Source organism: Tetrahymena thermophila (genome assembly GCF_000189635.1).
Source record: "Tetrahymena thermophila SB210 genomic scaffold scf_8254564, whole genome shotgun sequence".
NCBI classification, from domain to species: domain Eukaryota; phylum Ciliophora; class Oligohymenophorea; order Hymenostomatida; family Tetrahymenidae; genus Tetrahymena; species Tetrahymena thermophila.
The window spans coordinates 823,738-844,783 of record NW_002476335.1 but is presented as its reverse complement, the minus strand read 5'-3'; the positions used below and the strand labels follow the sequence as shown (position 1 = coordinate 844,783).

The 21,046-nt window shown below is 22.8% G+C and overlaps 5 protein-coding genes across 5 annotated transcripts; 1 reads left to right on the top strand and 4 right to left on the bottom strand. All coding sequences in view use genetic code 6, as the record gives it.

Annotated features, from left to right (window-relative positions):
- Positions 1–1,456: 1,456 nt before the first annotated feature.
- On the top strand, positions 1,457–3,021 carry TTHERM_00221100 (carrier protein; the record flags this gene model as incomplete). The annotated part of the gene is made up of 8 exons (XM_001020682.3): positions 1,457–1,522; positions 1,659–1,868; positions 2,073–2,183; positions 2,238–2,356; positions 2,416–2,475; positions 2,532–2,682; positions 2,742–2,828; positions 2,911–3,021. The coding sequence occupies 8 exons, from the start codon at positions 1,457–1,459 to the stop codon at positions 3,019–3,021; spliced, it is 915 nt and encodes a 304-aa protein (XP_001020682.1).
- A 1,053-nt stretch (positions 3,022–4,074) lies between these two features.
- Positions 4,075–6,502, bottom strand: TTHERM_00221090 (tetratricopeptide repeat protein; the record flags this gene model as incomplete). Its single annotated transcript, XM_001020681.1, has 6 exons — positions 4,075–4,329; positions 4,398–4,535; positions 4,600–4,689; positions 4,740–5,015; positions 5,253–5,424; positions 5,559–6,502. The coding sequence occupies 6 exons, from the start codon at positions 6,500–6,502 to the stop codon at positions 4,075–4,077; spliced, it is 1,875 nt and encodes a 624-aa protein (XP_001020681.1).
- Positions 6,503–7,200: 698 nt separating this feature from the next.
- TTHERM_00221080 (hypothetical protein) lies at positions 7,201–9,076 on the bottom strand (the record flags this gene model as incomplete). The annotated part of the gene is made up of 4 exons (XM_001020680.1): positions 7,201–8,134; positions 8,187–8,465; positions 8,556–8,861; positions 8,913–9,076. The coding sequence occupies 4 exons, from the start codon at positions 9,074–9,076 to the stop codon at positions 7,201–7,203; spliced, it is 1,683 nt and encodes a 560-aa protein (XP_001020680.1).
- A 340-nt stretch (positions 9,077–9,416) lies between these two features.
- Positions 9,417–12,740, bottom strand: TTHERM_00221070 (hypothetical protein; the record flags this gene model as incomplete). The annotated part of the gene is made up of 1 exon (XM_001020679.3): positions 9,417–12,740. Exon 1 carries the CDS (start codon positions 12,636–12,638, stop codon positions 9,417–9,419), a length of 3,222 nt encoding a protein of 1,073 aa, XP_001020679.1. The 5' UTR covers positions 12,639–12,740.
- A 286-nt stretch (positions 12,741–13,026) lies between these two features.
- Positions 13,027–19,839, bottom strand: TTHERM_00221060 (hypothetical protein; the record flags this gene model as incomplete). Its single annotated transcript, XM_001020678.2, has 12 exons — positions 19,573–19,839; positions 19,295–19,442; positions 19,024–19,147; positions 18,715–18,919; positions 17,113–18,531; positions 15,909–17,018; positions 14,892–15,853; positions 14,564–14,830; positions 13,987–14,507; positions 13,762–13,923; positions 13,499–13,588; positions 13,027–13,442 (listed from the first exon to the last, which is right to left on the bottom strand). Exons 1-12 carry the CDS (start codon positions 19,750–19,752, stop codon positions 13,027–13,029), a joined length of 5,604 nt encoding a protein of 1,867 aa, XP_001020678.2. The 5' UTR covers positions 19,753–19,839.
- Positions 19,840–21,046: the final 1,207 nt, after the last annotated feature.

Genomic DNA, 21,046 nt, shown 5'->3' with positions numbered 1-21,046 from the left:
TAAAATGCTTTGAAGCTAAAGGGTTTTTTGTCTCTAGTCGTCTTTTTGCTTTAATTAATAATGAAAAAAGTTAATAAAATGAAATAGACTTAATCATATAAATTATATGAGTTATTTCAAAAAATTTATTTCATAATAAAATTTATATGTTTTTCACTTTCTAAAAATTAAAATAAACTAGTTAGCTACTGATGCTATATAAGTTCAAAGAACAATTTATACATGTTAAGTAAAATGCTAAATCTTTAAATATTTAATTAGATTGAAAATTGAAAGAGGCTACTATAAGAGTATAGATATGAAGATGCTATATTCTGCGAAATCCTCTTAAATTTATTTAATCTCCATCTGATTGATGTATTATATTAAAAATAATGCATCATAACTCATGAGATAGAGATAAATGTTTTGTATTTTGCAAAAACAGAAAGTAAATAAACTATGTTAATTACCATTTCTTTTTTTAAATAGGCGCTCCTGTTCTTCAATTATTTTTTATTTAGTTGTAAAGCTAATTCATATTTATTGCTCATCATCTATTTGGTGCATCAAATCAATCCTTTAATTATTTTATAAAACTAATTTAGAATATATTTTACAAAATTGACTCTCTGATTATAAAAGCAATGTACTATCTTTCCACAAGATGCCATAATTTATTATAGCATCTTAAATGCAGAAATATAGTTAAATTTAATGTCGCAATCGGACTGGAATAGGTACTATAAAGAATACCTAAACTAATAAAGATTGCAAACTTTTTAATCAAACTTCTTAAAGCTAAGTTTTTAAATTCTATTACATTCATTACTCATAATCTTTTGAAAAGGATATATGAATATGTCTTTAAGTAAGTAAGTCTCAGGTCATCTGCTTTTTAATAGGATTTTCTTATGATAATCTGAATTCACTTTAATTTAAAATTGTTTTTTTCTAACTTAATTGAATCAAGATGATATTTACTTTTTAAATTTTATTTCTTTCAATTATTTTTATTGAGTAGTAAGATGTTTTTATCACTCAAGATATTATTTTTAGCTTAACTATCAAATTAAAAACTAAGTATTTTTATATTATTTAAAAGTTAAAGGAAATTATCATTTGCTACTTATTTAATTAATTAATTAATTAATATACGTCAATCAGCCAGTCATTCATTCAGCCAAAGAAAGTGCAAGAAGCTTTTAATTAATTAATTAATATTTCTTTATTTATTTTTTGATTAATTGAATAGGATGATGGTATTAAAGATAAGTCTCTAATACGTAATCTACCTCAGATAAAGGAATGAAAACGATGTTCTATTTTTTTTCTTTACCTCCAATTTAAATCTTTTGCTCACAATAAAATTTTAATAATATTAAAAAAAACTAATTCAAAATCCATACCTTGTTTCTTATTTAAAGAAAGAAAGATATACAAAAATACAAAAAATTTATTAGGTTTAAAGAAAAAAATGGGTGATAATCTTCCCTTACCAGTTATGATGATAACAGGTGGTATTGCTGGTTGCGTTGCTGAAGTATTTATCATATTTTTATTTATTTATTTTATATTTTTCTAACTATTAATCAATAATTGGAGTTATAATTGTTATCTTATTTTTTCATACCTTGCCAAGGAATGAGTTTTATAGATATAATATTTTAAACTTATAGGCTCTAACTATTCCTCTTGACACAGCTAAGGTCAGACTATAAATTTAAGGAGAACCTGTACCAGGAAAGCCTCAAAAATATAATGGTTTACTTGGTACTATTAAAACATTAATTGCAGAAGAAGGTGTATTATCTCTCTTTTCAGGCTTAAATGCTGGTTTCCAAAGACAACTTGTTTTTGCATCTCTCCGTATAGGTTTATACGTTCCTGTAATATTCAAAATTTTTAGATTATTTTGCATTTAATTTGTATATTTTAGTATTTAAAATGAAAAAAAAAAAATATTGTGAAAAAAGATTTTTATTTAAGTAATTACAAAGTAAAGACTCTGTTCTATTACTTTTATTGTTAACAAATAAAAAAATCGTCGTTTTTGCATAATTTGTTCTTTAATCGCTAAATTTTAAAAATAGGTCAGAAACTTATACTGCAAAGAAGATGAGCTTGAACGCCCTCCTCTTTATAAAAAGATCTTAGCTGGTTTAACAACTGGTGCTATTGGTATTACAGTCGCTAACCCAACTGTAAATTAAATATACATTTTAAACTAATATTACATTATAATAATTTTTAAAAAGGATTTAGTTAAGATTAGATTACAAGCTGAAGGTAAAAAGCCCATCACAGAAAGAAGATATACAGGTGTTTGGGATGCTTACACAAAAATTGTTAGAACAGAAGGTGTTGTTGGTTTATGGTAATCTTAATTCTTTTAAAAAAAATGCTTGTTTCTAATATTTAACCTTTTAATTAAAGGAGAGGTCTGGCACCTAATATAGTTAGAAACTCTGTCATCAATGCAACTGAGTTAGCTACGTAAGACTATAAAATAATTTAAAACCAAACAATAATATGCATTTCAAAATAAATAGATACGATTAAGTTAAAGAAATGGTCTTGAGATAAAAATTGATGAAAGATAATATCTTTTGCCATCTTTTCTGTTCTTCAGTTGCTGGTTTTGTTGCTGCTGTTGTAGGTTCTCCAGTAGATGTTTTAAAGACAAGAATTATGAATGCTAGTGTAATTTAATTTAATATTTTTATTTATACCTTACTATGAATTTTTTAAAATAAATAAAGTCAGGAACTGGTGGTAAATAGTTTAATGGTGTATTAGATTGTATTGTAAAAACTTACTAAGAAGATGGTATTAGGGCATTTTATAAGGTAAAAAAATTAATTTTTTTATAAATATTTCTACATTTAATCAAAATAAAGGAAATGCTTATTTTTTAAAATATTTAATTAGGGATTTAATGCTAATGCATAAAGAATAGTTACCTGGAATATTTGTATGTTTGTTACATTATAGTAAATCAGAGCCTATATAGCTAGAACATACTACCCCACTAAGCATTGAAATTATTTAAAGATATAAATTATTTTATAATATAGTATTTGCAAAATTATTTATTTCTTATTTCCTTGCTAATTTGTTTTGCATCATTTTAAAACATAAAATTAATTTCTAAAATTATTATTAAATTTAATATAAAAATAATTTTATTTGATTGAATGATGACTTCTAAAAAAAATATATTCTAAATTAAATTATTTGTTACATTATAGTAAAACAGAGCCAATAAAGCTAGAACATACTATCCCACTAAGCACTACATTTAAAGATATAAATTATTTTATAATAGAGGATTTGCAAAATTATTTATTTCTTAATTCTCTACTAATTTGTTTTGCATCTTTTTAAAACATAAAATTAATTTCTAAGATTATTAATAAATTTAATATAAAAATAACTTTATTTGATTGTATGATGACTTCTAAAATAAATATATTCTAAATTAATTTACTGCTTACAAGCATATAAAAACATATAATTTATAGTGTATTTTCCAATATATATAATATATTATATACAATTGTTATATATTATTATTTATTTAAGTAATTATTCTTCATTTATTCAATTCAATTTTAACATTTTTTAAATTAGCTCTTCAATATTATTTATAAGTTTTATGAAAATGATTTTATGTTGTCTATTTCATTATTTATCAAGATTTTTATTTATATTTTACATTATTCAAAAATAAATTTTAATTTATATTATTATAAGTTACTTAAAAATAACTTACTGGTTTTTTAAAAAAAGGATTCAATTCTATTTATTTGTTTTATAAAAACTTTTTATTTAAATATATTTTAATGTTTACTTGAATTTTCTATTTTATTTTTAAGAATATTCTGTTTTAAAATTAAATTAGTTTTTTTAAACTCAAGTAGGCTTGTAAGTCATTTATTAGTTTGTAAATTAGTTTATTAATTATTTAGAAATATGATTTGAAATTTTTAGTGCAATAAATATTTATATTACATAAAATATTGTTAATGAATATGTAAATATTGCTAATATTATAAATTTAAGATAAACAATATATTTATTTTAAGTAAATTTTCATTAATGCTCAAGAGAATATTCTACATCATAATACTGATTTACTTAGCTTTGAAGCATTTATTCATAATTTTAAAGTTACTTTTATTAACCATCAATCCCATTTTCTTCGTTCTCATCATCTTCCCAATCTTCAATTGAGGGTGAAATTCTAAATTCTTCGACATACGTTTCATATAATTTCTATCCCTCCATAACACCTAAATTGCAAAGGCATAGTGCAGCAGTTTTTTTATCGTCTAGAAGTTTAGCACACTTATTTTAAATAAAATGAATAGTTTTAAAGTATTTGATTGATATTTAAAAAGTATTATTGTAAATACCTCTACTGCATCTCTTAGAACCTTAATAGAATTATCTGAATTTTTCATAGCAGTTAATGATAGTAATTTAGTTATGTGCAATAAACAGTCAAGTTAAAGTTTTACTTTTTTCAACTTTTTGCTAATCTCGTAGCAATCCTTGTTGAGTAATTTTTTAATAATTAATCATATAGTTTTTGAAGTCAAAAATAAATTTTATTACTGTAAAATTGAATAAAGCATCTTCAGTCTATCCTACTTCTTTATAAGCAACTGCAAGCTATCCTAATGATAAACACTCTGACTCTAGTTCCTGAAAAAAATCAATTTTTAAGAATTTAATAATTTTTAAATAATAAATACATCTCTCTCTCTTGCCCATTTTAAACAAGTTTTAAAATTTTATATAGCTTCAAGATGGCTTCCATTTTTTCTTTGGGATATTCCTAAGTTGTAAAATCCTGCAAAAGAATTCTCTACATCTGAATATTGTACATTAATCTAGTGATACTCTATACTTTTATCATATTCTCCTAAATGAAAATAATCACATCCTATTCTATTTGCTCCAAGAGCCATACCAATTTTATCTTCCATAAGTCTAGCACAAGTGTAAAATTTTTTATAATGTTTAGCAGCCTAATTTTTAGAAATAGATTAATTATAAAAAAGATAAAGCTTATAAAAATAAATTTTAGTTAAATTTTTATTCATAATATTTATAAATTTTAGAATGCCGTTTGTTAAAGCTTATAAATGAAAAGCACAAAATGAATTTTTTGAGCATATCAAAATGAATTATTTATTTTTCAACGAAAAATTATTTTTTAGTATTTTAAAGTATTAAGAAAACTCTAAATCAAAATTATAAATTACTTCTTAATATTTTTTTTGATTGTCATAAACCATACCAAGATAAAAGCTTAAATGAGCTTCTTTTTAAACATCTCCTGCTTACTAGCCTGCTTTAGCTCTAACAAGCAAATCCTTTAACATGTGCTTACTAGTCTCATCAAAGTTAGTTACCAAAGGAACTGCTGGGGCATATCTAAAATAAAAATAATTTAAATAATTGATAATATGATTGGTTTTTTTTATTTAAAATGCATTTAAATAATATGTTATGCTAATTTTTAAACTATTTGAATACTATTTTAATGAAATAATATATAAGCTTTTTACCCATTTCCAGGGGATATCGGAGATGCTACTGTAGAGTTAGGTAAATCTGGAGGCTATACTTATATGAGCTAATCAAAGAATTGCTTTTAAGTTTCACTACTTGTATCCATATTCAAAGATTACTCTAGCATATTAATATTAAATTAAATACTTTGTTCCATTTTTTTATTTTTTTTGGGGGAAGTTGCTCCCTATTTAATCAATAGATCTTCTTTCAATGATTAGTTTAGGTTAATAGAATTATTTAAAAGCGAGTATACTTCGGATTAATTAAATTTAATAACATTTTTTTTATCTTAATTTGCTTTGGAAATATATTGCGATTAAGTAGAGCTCTAGTTTTTTGAAAGTTACAATTATGATGCTTCGTTTTTTGAGTTATGGAAAAATTTTTCGGCAGAGTCTGCAAATTTTAAATCATCATTTTCTTCTTTATCTTCTGCATTTTAATTTAATTGGTTCAATCTCTACTATTAAGGCTATACAAATATATCTTTAAACATTTAAAAATCACTCTCTACTCTCCTAAGAGGTTTTAATTTAAATTCATTAGGTTATTTTATTCTCATCATCATAGGTTCAATAGATTAAGTATATTGATGAATCCTTCTTTGCAAACTTTCATTTGTTGGATCTTATTTTTTAAAAATGATATCTATTCCTTCCACCTTGTTTTCTAAATCCCCTAAAACTTTTAAAGGTTTATATTCTATTGGTTTTAGTTTTTCTTTCAATCCATATCTTGATGGCTATATTGCTTAAGTCTTTGTGCTACTTACTAAGGACTCGTTTGCTGCTGGTGATACGATACCTGGCAACTTTAGTGTTTTTGATAGTTGAGGTACTGATTAAGTTAAAGACTTTTGCTTTTACGTTAGTGAAAGCTTTTAATTTCTTTTTCCAGGAGATTCATTGCTCTCCCAATTCTTTGGCGCAACTTGCATTTTTTAATTCTTAATTTTTCAAGTAGTTTAAATATGAATTAGCAATCAGACTTAAGTTTCAATAATGTATTGCTTATAATTAAAGCTAAATGTAATATTTTTAGCTCTCTCAGATAAGTTTGCTTAAAGTTGTTGAGAGAATTTTCTAAAATTGAAGAAACGATAAATAGCTTAAATTTATTTAATACTGTTTCGTTTTTATATTTTTTGTTATGATAATCAATCAAGTGTTTGAAGATTCTATGTAATTATTGTAAAATACCTTTAATATTAGATGTTACATTAGACTCTTAGTCTACTAAGTATAAAATTTTTTATTATCATTCCATAATCATAAAATAATAAATATCAATAAATAGTACAATATTTTATTTTAAATATAAAACCTCTTTTAATCAATCAGTCAATAAATTATTGCTTTTGTTTTTTTTTATTGATTATTTGTTTGTTTGGCAAATTCCAATTTGTTTCCAATTTATAATTTAATAATTTATATATTTGTTTTTTATAAATATTTTATTTATAAATAAAATATAAATTTGATTATTTGAAATAAATTTAATTTATTTGGAAATTATTTTTCTAACAAACAAATATTTTAGTTAATTAATTTTAAATAAAAGTTTAATTAGAAATCAAATACAGGAATAAATAAATATATTTAAGATTTATTAAAAATGGTTAATTTATTGAAATACTCAATTATTTATTATGTTGAACTTTTCCATTAGAGTCATAAGTCTTTCAGAGCAAAGCCCACTCTTAGAAAAGTAAACATACAACTCTTTCATTACTTTATGGTCCTTAGCTATTTCCTACCATCTGTGAGTAATAACAATTTCAAGCAACTTGTAAAGCTTTCTGGATCCATTTCTTGTTAATGTATAAGATTTGCTTATTTCAGCAATCTCTTCCAAAGTGATTTCATCAACACCTTATAATTAATATATTATTCTTTCTTCATACAATTTATATATTTCCTTATCATCAAACTCTACTAAATGAATAGCCTTCACAATTTGAGCAGCTTCAATAGTTGTCATTTGTGGAAGGTATACAATAAATTTTTATCTCAATAATTTAAATAGACTCTAACTTCCTCTATAAGTATGCAAAAATCCATCTAAAATAAGCTTGAATTCTTCAAATGTAAGATTTTCGAGATTTTAAGCTAAATATATTTGTACTTTAATTTCTAATTTTCTATACAATTCCATAGATCCTAACATAAATCCAAACCCACTTGCTGCCTAGCATGTAGTATAAAAATCAAATTCATCTAGATACTTCATTAAACTCTACTCTAGTAGCATGAATAGATTATCTTTACGTTTAGAATTTTTATATACCTTTGATATTTTTAATAGATCTTATGCACTGCCAAGGTGAACTTTTTTTTCAATTTCTTCTTGGACTTAATTAAAAAACTCTTTTGTTCCTCTTTCAACACTAAAGTATGATTAAGAAATACGAGCCAGCTAGTTTATGGATATCTCGTTTAGGCGATTTTAAAACACCATTTCTATTTTATCAAAAAAATATTCTGTTCCCTCTTTTTAGTGAGAAAAATGCTCTAAAATTTCAACCAAATCATTAACACTTATTAATTCTAACTTCTTTGTAACCTTCATTCTAAAAAATAAAAATTAATCAAAGCACATATTTTTATTTAAAATAAAATTACTCTAAGATTTCCCAAAACTTAGGATCTGTAATACAATATAAATCTCCAAACTTTGCAACAAGGAGTAAATTCTAAACATCTCCAATTGTTTTCATATTTGATAACAAAATCTTTAAAAATTTTTAGAAAGTACTACTTTCAATATCAGCTTCATTTATTCTTTCAGCTAAACTTAAAAAACCTTCTAAGCATGCTTTTAAATTTTCTTCTGTAAGTGAAACTGAAAGATTACTAACAAAGTAAAATAATTCTTCAGGATGTTAAAAGGTATCTACAGGCCTAATTAAATTAATTTGAGATTAAAAATAAAAATGAGCATCTAAATGGAAATTTATGTAAGTAAAATAAAAAATCATTAATTTATAATACCTAATGTTAATATTTTATGCAGCTATTTTAGCGAAATCTACTTAAGATACTTCAACTTCGTATTCTCTTTATTTTCTTTTTTCAAATTCTTAAATAGTTTCTTTGGATAGCTCTCTTTCATTTTCTTCTTTTTCTCTATCTTTTTAGAGCATCCTAATATAATTTTCTTTAGTAGTAAATTTTTCAGGATCAAAAACTTCATCCTCTAACTTTTTTTTTTACTCCTCATCGAACTTTTCATCCTAAATAATAATGGTTTCTCCTTCTCTTTTTTTTCTAGCTTCTTCTGATTTTTTTAGATTTTCTCTAACAAAAAAAAATACTTATAAACAAAATAAATTTGATAATTAATTTTACTCGTATTATCTTTATGAGTCTTCTTAGCTCTACTAAAATTTTTTTCTAGAAAACATATCAAATATGCCAAAAAAACATTTATTTTATTGAATCAATGCTAAAGAGTTCTACTTATATGTCCTTCCTAGCTATAATCTAATCTTTTTTGCAACATTGGTTATCATTTTATAATCTGAAAAATTTTTCAATGTTGTTTTGCTTCTTTTGAATTTAATTTGTATCTTTTTAACTAACTAAAAATAATAACCAACATTCCAGAAAAAATCTTTAATTACAAAAGTTATCAATTTTTATAATGCAAATAATTAAACGTTGAATTAAATTAGATCAAAATAAAATATATTGTATAAGCAGAACAAAAAAAAAATATTTTACAAATATTAAAACACAAATTTCATAATATTAATATTGTAAAAAGTTTTTAATTTTTTATGAATTAATTAATTTATTTATTGATTATTTTGCTAATTAAGCTAAAAGTATATAATATATTTATTTATGTAATCAATCATTAATTTTTCTATTGATTAAAAGCTTATCAACATCACTTAAATTAGAGAGTAAAAAAATTTATTTATCATTCTCTTCGTAAAAGTAAGTAATATCTAGATTCTTATTTTATTTAGGTCTTATCGTTTCAAAATTAATTTAATTGAATTGTCCCTTTTTTATAAAAATAAATTAGATATTATTTGTATCAGCAAGCTGTTAAAGAATAGAATCTTAGTTTTTATTCCTAGATAAATTAATAGCTTTTAATTTAAAATGATTATGAATTAAATCGCAAACAATTTCATATTAGCATATATTATCAATGAATTGAGTATTTAAATTCTATTAATTTTATATTTAATTTTTTAAACAAAATAAAAAAATTTATCTCATCATAATAGCATCTAAATTTGTTATGTTAGGTTTAATATTTTTTAAATCTTTTATTATAAATCTTCTAACACTTTCATCATCTGATTGATTGCAAATCTTCTATTTTAGGATTGATATGGCGATTGCTTTCATTTAATTATGTTATTTGAAATCAAAAAGTTTACCGTAAGCTTTAAGATCATTAAATTCACAAAGTTAATTAGGGTTTTTATTTGCTGCACCTTACTAACAAAAATTTTCTAAATATTATTAAAATTCTTTTTAGGTGTTAGCAGTAAAATCTTGTTCATGATAAATATTTTATTTTTTACTTTGGTCTTTTTCATTTTCTTTTTATTCATTTAAATATATTTTTAAACCCATATACTCATTTATATTTGTTATCATAATTTATAATTATTATTTCAATTCACTGTGAAATTTGTTGGTTTTATTATTAATTTTTGTTAAAAAACTTTCTCTGGATCCATACTAATATGAAACATCACTCCTACTACCTTAACTCCTAATGTCTGATTCCTTAGGTGGATTATCTTATTAAAATTTAATATCTTACTATTTCAAAAACTAATTAAGTTTTTAATTTCTATTATTGGTATTGATATTATTCGTATTTGCTGGAGGAGGTTAGAATACATTTGGTTACACTTAAATATCTTATTTCTCTATTTCCTTTTTATTTTTATTTTTCTTTTTATTTTTATTTTTATTAGATTTTTTTATCTCAACTTAAGGTGTTTATTAATTTTATATGTTTTAATTAACTGAATCAGAATGAGGACCATATTTACATTATTTTTTTTCTTCTTCATTGTCTTATTTTTATTAGATTTATTATTGTAGATTACTTATTTTCTTTTAATTTTGTTCAAATATTTTTCCATTTATTATACAAAACTCACTTTTAATATTATCCTTTAATTCAACTTGGTTACTTTTGTCTTTTAAGAACTCTTCAACTTTTTAGTTTAACTTGTTACAAATGTTTTAAAATTCTTAAAGTAAACTTTGATCAATAAATTTTGGAATTGGTAATTTTATTTAGCTAAGAAATTTCACATTATAATATTTTAAATGCATCTACTATGGATTACTCTCATTTTGAATTTCTTATTCATCAGATAAATCATCTTTAAAGTCCTTTTATTATTATTAAAGATTATTTTTTTGCTATTTCACTTATAAATTATTTTATGAATTAAATTTTATGCCTTCTAGTTAATTATTAACTTAGTTGATTTCGTCTTATTGACCAGTTTAGAATTGCATTTGCTATTAACTGTTGCTTTAAAATTATATAGCTTGCTAGCTATTTCTGTTAAGGTTAGCATTTTAATTCTAATCTATACCAATTTAGAATTACATTTGTTATTAACTGTTGCTTTAAAAATGTATGTTTGGCTAAATATCTCTCTATTGATTATTGTTTTAATTTTAATCATATTGAAAGTTGTTATAAAGTTCATCTTATTAACCATTATATTATTGCATTTGTTATTAGCTATTGCTTTTAAATGGAATATTTTGCTCATCATCTCTCTTAAGATTGTTGTTATAATTCTAACCTTATTGAAATCTGTTATTAAATTAGTTCATTTCATCCTATTAGAAATTGTTTTAGTATTGCATTTGTTATTAACTATTACTTTAAACTTTTTTGTTTTGTAAACTATCTCTCTCAAGATTAGTAATAGGACTCTAATCAGATTGATTTCTGTTACCATTTAATTTTATTTAATTATTAATTTACATATTTTAAGGATTTTAGAGTTAATTTCTAAAATTATTATTTTAATTAATCTCGCCAATTTCGTTTGAATTTCCCATCTATGTTAGAATATTTTTTGGCTAATTATGGCTAATTTATTAAGCCTAAAACTGTTAGTTTATTTATTCATTATTTATATATTATTAATTTCCTATATTTTATTAAACTATTTGGTTTGGCTAATAAGATTAAGCTTATTTAATTGGTGAAACAGTGATTAATTATGGTTGAAACTTATTTATATTATTTCCTTGATTAATATTATTTTGATTATATTCAATGTTATTATTTATTAAATTGTTTTATGTAAGTTAATTAGGCTAATTATTGTATTAAAGACTATTAAAATTGTGGTTACTACCAATTCTTTAATGAGTGATAACCTATTATTTTTCATTAGAGTTTAAGTTAACTTAATTACCTAATTAATTATTTTGTTATTATTGCTATAATTTCATTGGAAGTTACATTTACTTAAAGTCTTAAATTCCTTAGGCATTATTACTAACAGGTACTTAGGGGGACATTAAATTACCAATTTGTAATTGTTATTGTGGTTGATAATTTTTTGTTTATATGTTATTTTGCAAGTTGTTCATCTAGCCATAATTCTATGCAGCAAACTAGTTATTATTTTACTGTTATACTTAATAATTTTATTACTATTACTCATAGTTTTACTGAAAATACTTTGGTTAATTATCTTACTAATGGATAGGACTTTGATCTTTTTAATTTGTTTCATTTTGAGGATTATTTTGAAATTTTTGAAAATAATTTGAGAAAATTTATTATGGTGAAACTACTGGTTATTACAAGCTTGGATTGCCGAAAGCGTTGTTGTTTGCTTTCTAGCTTTCCGGACTTTTAGCTTATCTGATTGGATTAGCATTATTATTAAAAGTTGGTAATCTACTAAATTAATAATTTTATTAATTTTACTAATTAGCTTATGGAAACTTGTCAACATTATTATTATTCTAAACTTATTAATTTTGTGCGAAATTAAAGTTGTGTTATCTATTATTATTGTAGTTGTTGTTGTTGTTATTATTGGTATTATTAAAGTTCATCTTTGAATGAATAACTTTCTTAACCTTTTCTTTATTGGTGTTGTTTTAAAGCTCTTTACTTTTTTTTGTTTTCTGAAATTCTTTATTTGGATTTTTTTTTAATTAAAATATTACATTCTTTTTTCTGATAACAGATTCTTTTTGATAAAATTTTTTGTTTGTATTTCATTTAATAGAATAATCAATAAAACACATAAAAATAAAAGTTTTTTATTTTTTATTTTACAAAATTATATTTTTAATTTTATGGTATTTATAAATATATCTATCTAACATTAAAGTTTTCACCTAAAGTAAGATATTTATTTCATTTAGAATTATTTTGACAAGTTTTTAGAAAATTAATTGTTTAGATGTAATTTGTTTATTTTATTTCAATGACTGACTATCATTATTATTGAACTATTTGGTTAGCTATTTCTGCTAGATTGACAACATTTTCGAATCTATCTACATTTGAAATGAATCCTGAATACAGATTTCTTCCTGCTATGTAAAGTTAGTTAGATTAAAATTTTCTGAATTAAATAGAGTTCTCAAGCAGCTTGAACCCAACTGAATACAAAATATTTGTAAGCTCATAGTTTTTGATAATATCGTACTCGTCTTTATATTTTTTCGTCCTCTTCTTCTTTACATTTGGATCTTCTTATCTCTTAAATTTAGTCCAATTAACTGAATCAATGATATAAAATACTCCAGACTCTGAGTTTTATTCTAAATCATGAAGTACAACCTTAACTCCAAACGGAACATCATCAATTCCTATCAATTAACATGTCATTGGAGTTTTGTAAGAAGTACCTTTTGAATTAAAATAGCGGATACTTAAAAAAATTGAATTTCAAAAAAAATTTTACCTTTTAGTGTTCTTGAAAAACCACCTATGCTTAATGTGTTTGTTATAATAGGATTTTCTTAATACCTTCCGTAATCATCTAATTCAAGCGCTAATCATAATAAAAAATTTAATAGAGTCTTTAAAATTATATAAATTGATTGCTTTGGTTTATTTTTTTTTGTGTGAAATTTATTGAAGAAAGAAAAACACAAAATTTCCCTCTCTTCTCATACTCAAAAAAAAAAATACTTTTAATTTAATTTAATAAAGAAATTTGATTACGCTTTGTGTGTGTATACAAATTATATTTCAGACCAATTAATGTGAGGAAGTAATATCTTTCTTCTTTATCTAAATTATCATATTAGACTCCAAACGTTTTCCAGAATTCTTCTAAAGGTACTTCTTTTTTACCTACACATTGTACCAATTTGCCATGAGGAGCTAATTCGAAAAGATTAAAAAAAAATTTTATTAAAATTCAAATGAATGTTTGTTTGTTTATACCGTGTGTTTCATGGATATTTTAAATGCTGACACATACTGTTTTTGGTTGGGGATGAGATTCTCTAATGAAAAAAATTTATCCTTTCTTAAAGTCTTCATTTATATGTATCCTTAGCACTTTTATAGATTAATCTTCAACATATTATTAATAAGATGTAATGTTGTGATTCTTCATTAAGTAAGATTAAACTAAATTCATTAAATCATTTAACTTTTAGCAAAATATTATTGTATTTGGGATTTAATAATTAGTTAAATGAATTTTTTAATGCTTTTTTGAGTTTGCCATTATGCTGGTAATTTCTTACAGCAATGAATCTTTTTTATTATCTTCTTCATCAAGAAGATCTGATATGTCTACAATATATTTTATGTCGTCTCTTTCATAATTATCGACTATTTCATTTCCTTACTCATCAGGATACTAAAGCTTTTGAAATTAGGATTTTATTGTGGCTTCATCAAATTTAATGTCAATTCGAATAAAGTCTTTGTCAATATTACTTTGTTGAGATCCAGCTCTGTTTGAATAAAAATAAAGTATTAAAATCAATAAAAAAGTAATATAGAACTTTACTACTATCTTAAAGTAAATTTAAATTCATTGTTATTTAAATGAATAAATGTAGCATGGCATGTAGTTTTTAAAAACTCTATTGACCATTACTAATATTAGAGGATACTGTAATTAGAGAAGTTCATTTCTATCTTTCTTTCTTATGGATTTATTCTTATAAAAGGGAATATTAAGTATTAACATAAATCCTTAAAGCCCTATATTGTTTTAAAAGGCTTATTATACGGAGTTCCTTCATTCAAATCTAAAAAATTTAGAATTCCCTTCCTTTTAAAAATTTTTAACACCAATAAAAATTAAAATTTAAAAAGCTATAATTTCTATTTACAAAACCGGAAGAGTAAGGCTTTCTGTAATTAATTGCACTTTATCATGTATTTAAAATCCTGAAAACGTTATTTCCTGGGTATTCTTACTTACTCCTACTTCAACCAGATATTATACTGAATTAAATTAAAGTATTTTAGCAACAGAGCAGTTGGAATTTATAAGAGATTCTATTTTAATGTGACGCAAATAGTCTATTTCACCATCGTTGAAAAGAGCCCATTAATTTTACTTTTGCGAACCTATAGGAGTATATACATCGAATTCACTTTACTTTTAATGTTTAGTTAGAGATATATCTGATGCAAACATCTACGTATTTTATGAGTTAGTAATGTTTTGTACCATAGCATTTATAGAAGGAATCCTTTATTTAGATTATCCCCTTGCTTACTAACTTATATTTGTGTATGAAGTCATCGGTAATTTATTGTTTGTTGCTTGGTTATTTTAAGGATAAACAAATTATTGCCCATTATTACTTATATTATTTCCAGCTGAGTTTAACGTACCACTGCCCATGCTTCCAATTACTTATATGCCATTTTAATTTGTGCTTATTTAAAATTTATTTGCATGGGAGTAGTTTTAAGGAGACTAAGATTGAGGAGATCCCATTTTATTAGCTATAATTTCTTCGTCTTTGATTTTCTTTAAATTACTTGCCAATTTAGTTACTTAGGGACTTTGGAATTGTTGATTTTACATCATAATAACATTGTTAATATAGTTTGTTGGAGATTATACACTTGTGCCACCAGTATGCTTAGTTACATGATTTGGATTACTAGGATTTACCTAAGGGCTATTTTAATTTTGGTGAGTATTTTCTCTTTACCCTAATAAGTTTTTTGGAGATGATGGGTTGTATGCTGTAGATTCGCTGAGCTTTAAATTTCCAACAGTGTTAATAATTTAATGCTTCTACAATACTTCATCTTTCATTCCTTCTTCCTCCTTATGCTATTTATAAAATAAAATTATTTCGAATGAGAAAACCTAATATTATTTTTATTACATTATTGCTTACTTAGTTATTAACAGCTCCTGAATTTAAATTCGGTGCTCCTATTGTCCCATTAGGCTTCTCGATCATTTATGATTCTAACTACGAGTAACCAATGTTAGGAATATTTTTAAGGCTAACAATTTCCTTCGTGTGTTATTATTCTTAATATTTTTGGCGCTTCTGCTCATTAGTGATCTTTTTTTATTATGAATTGTCTTCGAATTTGTTTATTTCAAATAAAGGTTTGTTATTTGTTTAGTTATTAGTTTAAGGTGTCATTTAAGATGATGGTTGTGTCGATTTGTTATTTTTTGTTACTTCTCCATTTTAAGATAAATTATTTTTATTATCTATTAAGTGAAGTGGAATGTTATATTATTATTATACTTATGGGCTAGCTACATCTTATTATTACTATTATTATTATTATTATGGTTTTTTATTTAGATTAGTTTTAAGTTCTCTCTAACTGTCATTGATTTTTTTAATCTATTCTGAATTAAAAGTGCCAGTAAGTTTTCCTGCATAATCTTAATATATTTTAGCTTATTGCTGATTCATATCTTTGCTTTCATTAAGGTTTTTATTTTCGCCATGCTAGTTTGGGAAGGCTGCACTTTCGGGTACATTATATTCTTTGTTTAAAATAAAATATTCTTTTTATGAATTAGCTTCATTAGCATCTAATAGATTTGGTTTCTATTAATTTATCAGTTAAATTTTTTCTTTTTGACCATGATTTGATTGTTATTTTTTCAAGCTAAAATTATCAGTAATTTAATTTTAAGGTGAATTTTTACTGCTTTCTACAATCTTATTTAGTATAATATTGTTTTAATTATTATTGTTATACGATAATTAATCATTTATTTATTAAACTGGCTGATTTCCTTGAGTGTTATCTTTATTTTAGTGAAAGAAATTTATTTAATTTGAAGAAATTTTATTATTTTCATCTTAAATTGTTTATTAGTTATTATTTTATGCTATAATTTTTTAGTTAAATTAATTTTATTACAGTTAAAGCTAACCACCACCATTATTTTAATTATTTATTCCTAACCCATTCTAAAACGGATACTTAACATTGCTTAAATTTGTTAATTATGCTTACAAAACCTATTTATAAAAATAAATAATATTTTGAGATATTTTTATAAAGTAAATAAGTTAAGGAAATATTAAATATGTAAATAATTAATTAATTAATTACTTGATTTGGTGTCATACCTTATGTTTAAATTTAAGGTAAATATTATTGTTGAGTAGGATTTTGAGGAGTTAATCCATTTATTGCAGAATTAATACGATTAGGCTGACCATACTAATTAGGCTGAATAGATGCTCCCAAATTAGGTTGCTAATTAAATTGAGGCATTTACAAGTTATAATTAGCCATTTAATTTATTGTATAATCTTGTTGATTTATAACTTGATTATTATTTTGATAATCGGTAGTGTTATTTAAATGGTTAGGGTTTTAAATATAGCTTGCTGGATTATTGAATCTATTTTTATTTTAATACAACAAGCCGTTTCCATTGCTTTACATAAAGAGTTATTATTAAAGTTACTGATGTCTATTTAAACTTTATGGCTGATAGTCAACTAAGCCATTATTTATTGTCATCAGATCTAAGTTGGTTTCATTTGGATATAAACTATTTAAATGCTACTACTGTGACTACAAATAGCCTGTATTAGTTTAATTGAGACCTATTTAATGTGGATCATTTCCTACATAATTATTATCATTCAAACCACGAAGCATATTGTTAGCTGTCTAATTTAAGAAGTATTATTAGTTCAGACCTGAATGATAAGACTGTGCTCTTTCTTTCATGCCATAATGAAAATCTGTATTATAAAACTACTAATTATTTAGACGCTTTCCCTTTAAATAGTTCTAATTAACCCTAAAATTGGGTGATTAATTCCTAAAAATAAATTTATTGGTTGGTTAATTTTTTGAATTATTTTTAATTGTCCTAAATTTCTTGCTACTAATAGGAGACGTTCTTTGAGATCTGCTTTAAGATGGTTTAATATATTCGGTTTTTACGAAGTTTAATCCCTATAATTCCAGACTGTCTTCAATATCTTCTTAGCTATCTACTATTGTAATGTTATTATTAGATTCTTAGATGTTTTAATTCACAGTTTTAGCAAATATTTATTTCAAAATATAGAGCTTATCTTCCATGCTTAATTAAATATAATTTTATTCATAAATTATAGCAACTTTTTTAATTCTGTCTTAATAAAATCTTAAATGAGCATTTTATTCATCAGATGAGCCATCATCCTTTTATTTTTCCATATTCTTTAAAATTTCTTACTATTCGCTTTTTGCTTACTTTAGTAATCGCTAAAAGCTTATAGTCATCATATGGTCTTTTCCTAAAATGGTGCTAGAGAGTCTATATCCGTTATTGTAAATCTTTTATTTATCAGAAAATGATTCCTCCCCTTGTGAATTACTCAAAATATAATCTTGATATTTATGATTTTTTATTTCATCTTAACTCCATCCTCTGTAAATGTATCCTTAAAGAAGAATGTGTAGATCGCTAACAAACTAGGTATCCTTTTTTAATTTATTTTCTCCTTCCTCCTTAATTCTCTTAAACAGCTTTAAGTATAATTTAAATTAATGTTTTTACAACATAAAATAAAGAAAACTTTTATATTTTTATAAAATAAGGAATTTAAATTAAATGAAATATTTAAACTTTGCTAAAAAAATAATTTTCTAATAATCAAATAAATTATTCATATGAATTAAATGTAAAAAGGAAAAATATTATGTAAGTACCTTGTTTTCAATTAAAATCAATGCCAATTCAGAGTGATAGTATACCTTTTCATATTTTTCTTCTTTAACATAAATGCTACATAAATTATTTAAAGTTATAGCTTCTACAATATCTAGCATATCTGTTCTTTTATCCCAGTAATTGCTCGCTATTTTCTCTAAAATTATCTTCAAATACTTTTTTGAAAGAGTAACTTTTCCGATTCTATAAAATTTATAACAATAGTACATTAAAATAAAGCCATTTAACTTTAAAACTGATAGAATTCTTAAATATAAATAAAAGTTAATCTAAAAATAAATATGTACTTGCTACATAGTATAGCAATATTATTTAACGTTATATACTACTATAAATCTGATTCTAACCCATTTTTAACTGAAGTACTTATTCTCAAAGCCAAATCTAAAATTAGCATACCTGAATTATAATCTATATCAATTAAAAATGGATTTTATTTTTTTTGAAATTAAATTTAGAAAAACAATTATTAGTCATTAAAAACATATCTATAATAAGAATAAAATTCAGCAATTATAATAAATGAATTGGTAGAACTTTTAAATAAATATTTTTAACCTTTGGCTTCAACAAGTTTGGAAGCTGTCTTATTTAACAACTTTAGCACATCAATACTTTTTTCGACTATAAATTTAGGGAACTATTTCTTTTAGATTAATTTTTCAGCTAGTTTCACTAAATTAACCTTCAAATACTTATCAATACCCTATAAAACAAAATATTTTATTAACACCTTTAATTAAATACATTTAGTATTCATAAATTTGAACTTTTAATTTTGATTATTCCTAATAAATTCAAAAGTAGAAATGAAATAATATTATGTAAACTGCTACATTTTTTTCACTATAGATTAAAAGCTTTTAGGTCAAGGCAGATATTGTAATGGCTTATTACTACAATTTTTTTCTTTCTTCCTAATTGAATTAATCTGTCAGATAAAGCTCAGAGCTGTTTAATGATTATTCATCTCTCCTAAAGGGACTTTTTGAACCTTAATTTCTAATTTGACTCATAAAATTTAATGCTTAAAATTGATTTGTAATACTTATCAATGAATTTTAATTCAAGCAGTTTTCTATTTTTAATTATTTTGTAATACTAAAATTTGATAAAGATGATTTATAATAATTTTTTAATATGTTAAGTTATTTACAATTACATGCATGATAATCTTTATTAATATGTCTTTTATGTATTTATCTTAGTAATTAATTATCTATAAATTAATCATTTTATATAAATTTAAGAAACAAACTATAATCTACAAATTATTATGTCTTTAATTTAACAGTCTGTAGAAATCAACATCATTTTAAAAATAAATTTCTTAGGTAATCCATGAAATCTATTAAATATTTTAATTTCTTAAAATAGAATAACTATAATTAATTTTTTTAAATTTATTTTAATTAATTGTTAATTAAACTAATTTAAAATAAGATATTTTGTTTTCCAATAAATATTTTTGATTATTTATGAATTTTAATTCTTATTTTGTATTAATAAATTTATTCTTGAAAATAGTTTACTTTTTTGTTTGGTTAAATTAAATATTCATTATTAAGAGACTTTTAAATAGTATAAAAACAATTTTAAGAAAAATTCCATAACAAAAGAAAATATTCTCAAAATTTTCAACAATATTTGTGCTTATAATTAAATTATTAATATTTTTTTAAAGATTCAAAAATAGACAAATTTTTTAAAACTACGTAGTAAATCTTTTTATTTATTTATAAATTAAATACCATTAATTTTTAAAATAAAAAAAACACAAAATTTAAATGGAGAAAATAAAATCAAAGCAGGAATCAGATATAAAGTTAAATTGAAAAACTTGTAAAGCATCATTACTTGTTTTCTAAACAAAAAATATAGAGACTTTAGATTTTAATTAAAAAATAAAGATAAATATTTATTTACTAGCCTATAATTGTTATCTTACATATAAATAAATCTTATAACAAAGAAATTTGTATTGCCTAACGCTTAATAAAGAAGTTTTACTAACCTAAAATTTATTAAAATTTTTGTGGATGAAAATTCTATATAATGTTGTAACAAATACTTATATCTATAAATTAAATGTGAATTTGAAGTATCTTTCCTAATTTATTGTATTACTTTAAAACTAAATTATATTTAATAACCATAAAAATAGATTAACATTACTAGATAAATAAATCAAATCATCTTTTTAATTTTTGGTAAAAATTAAAAATTAAAAAAACCTAAAACTTTTAAATTAATTAGTCGAGGAGATTTTGAAAAAAAAAACTTGTAATTCTGATAAGGATCAATAGTTTT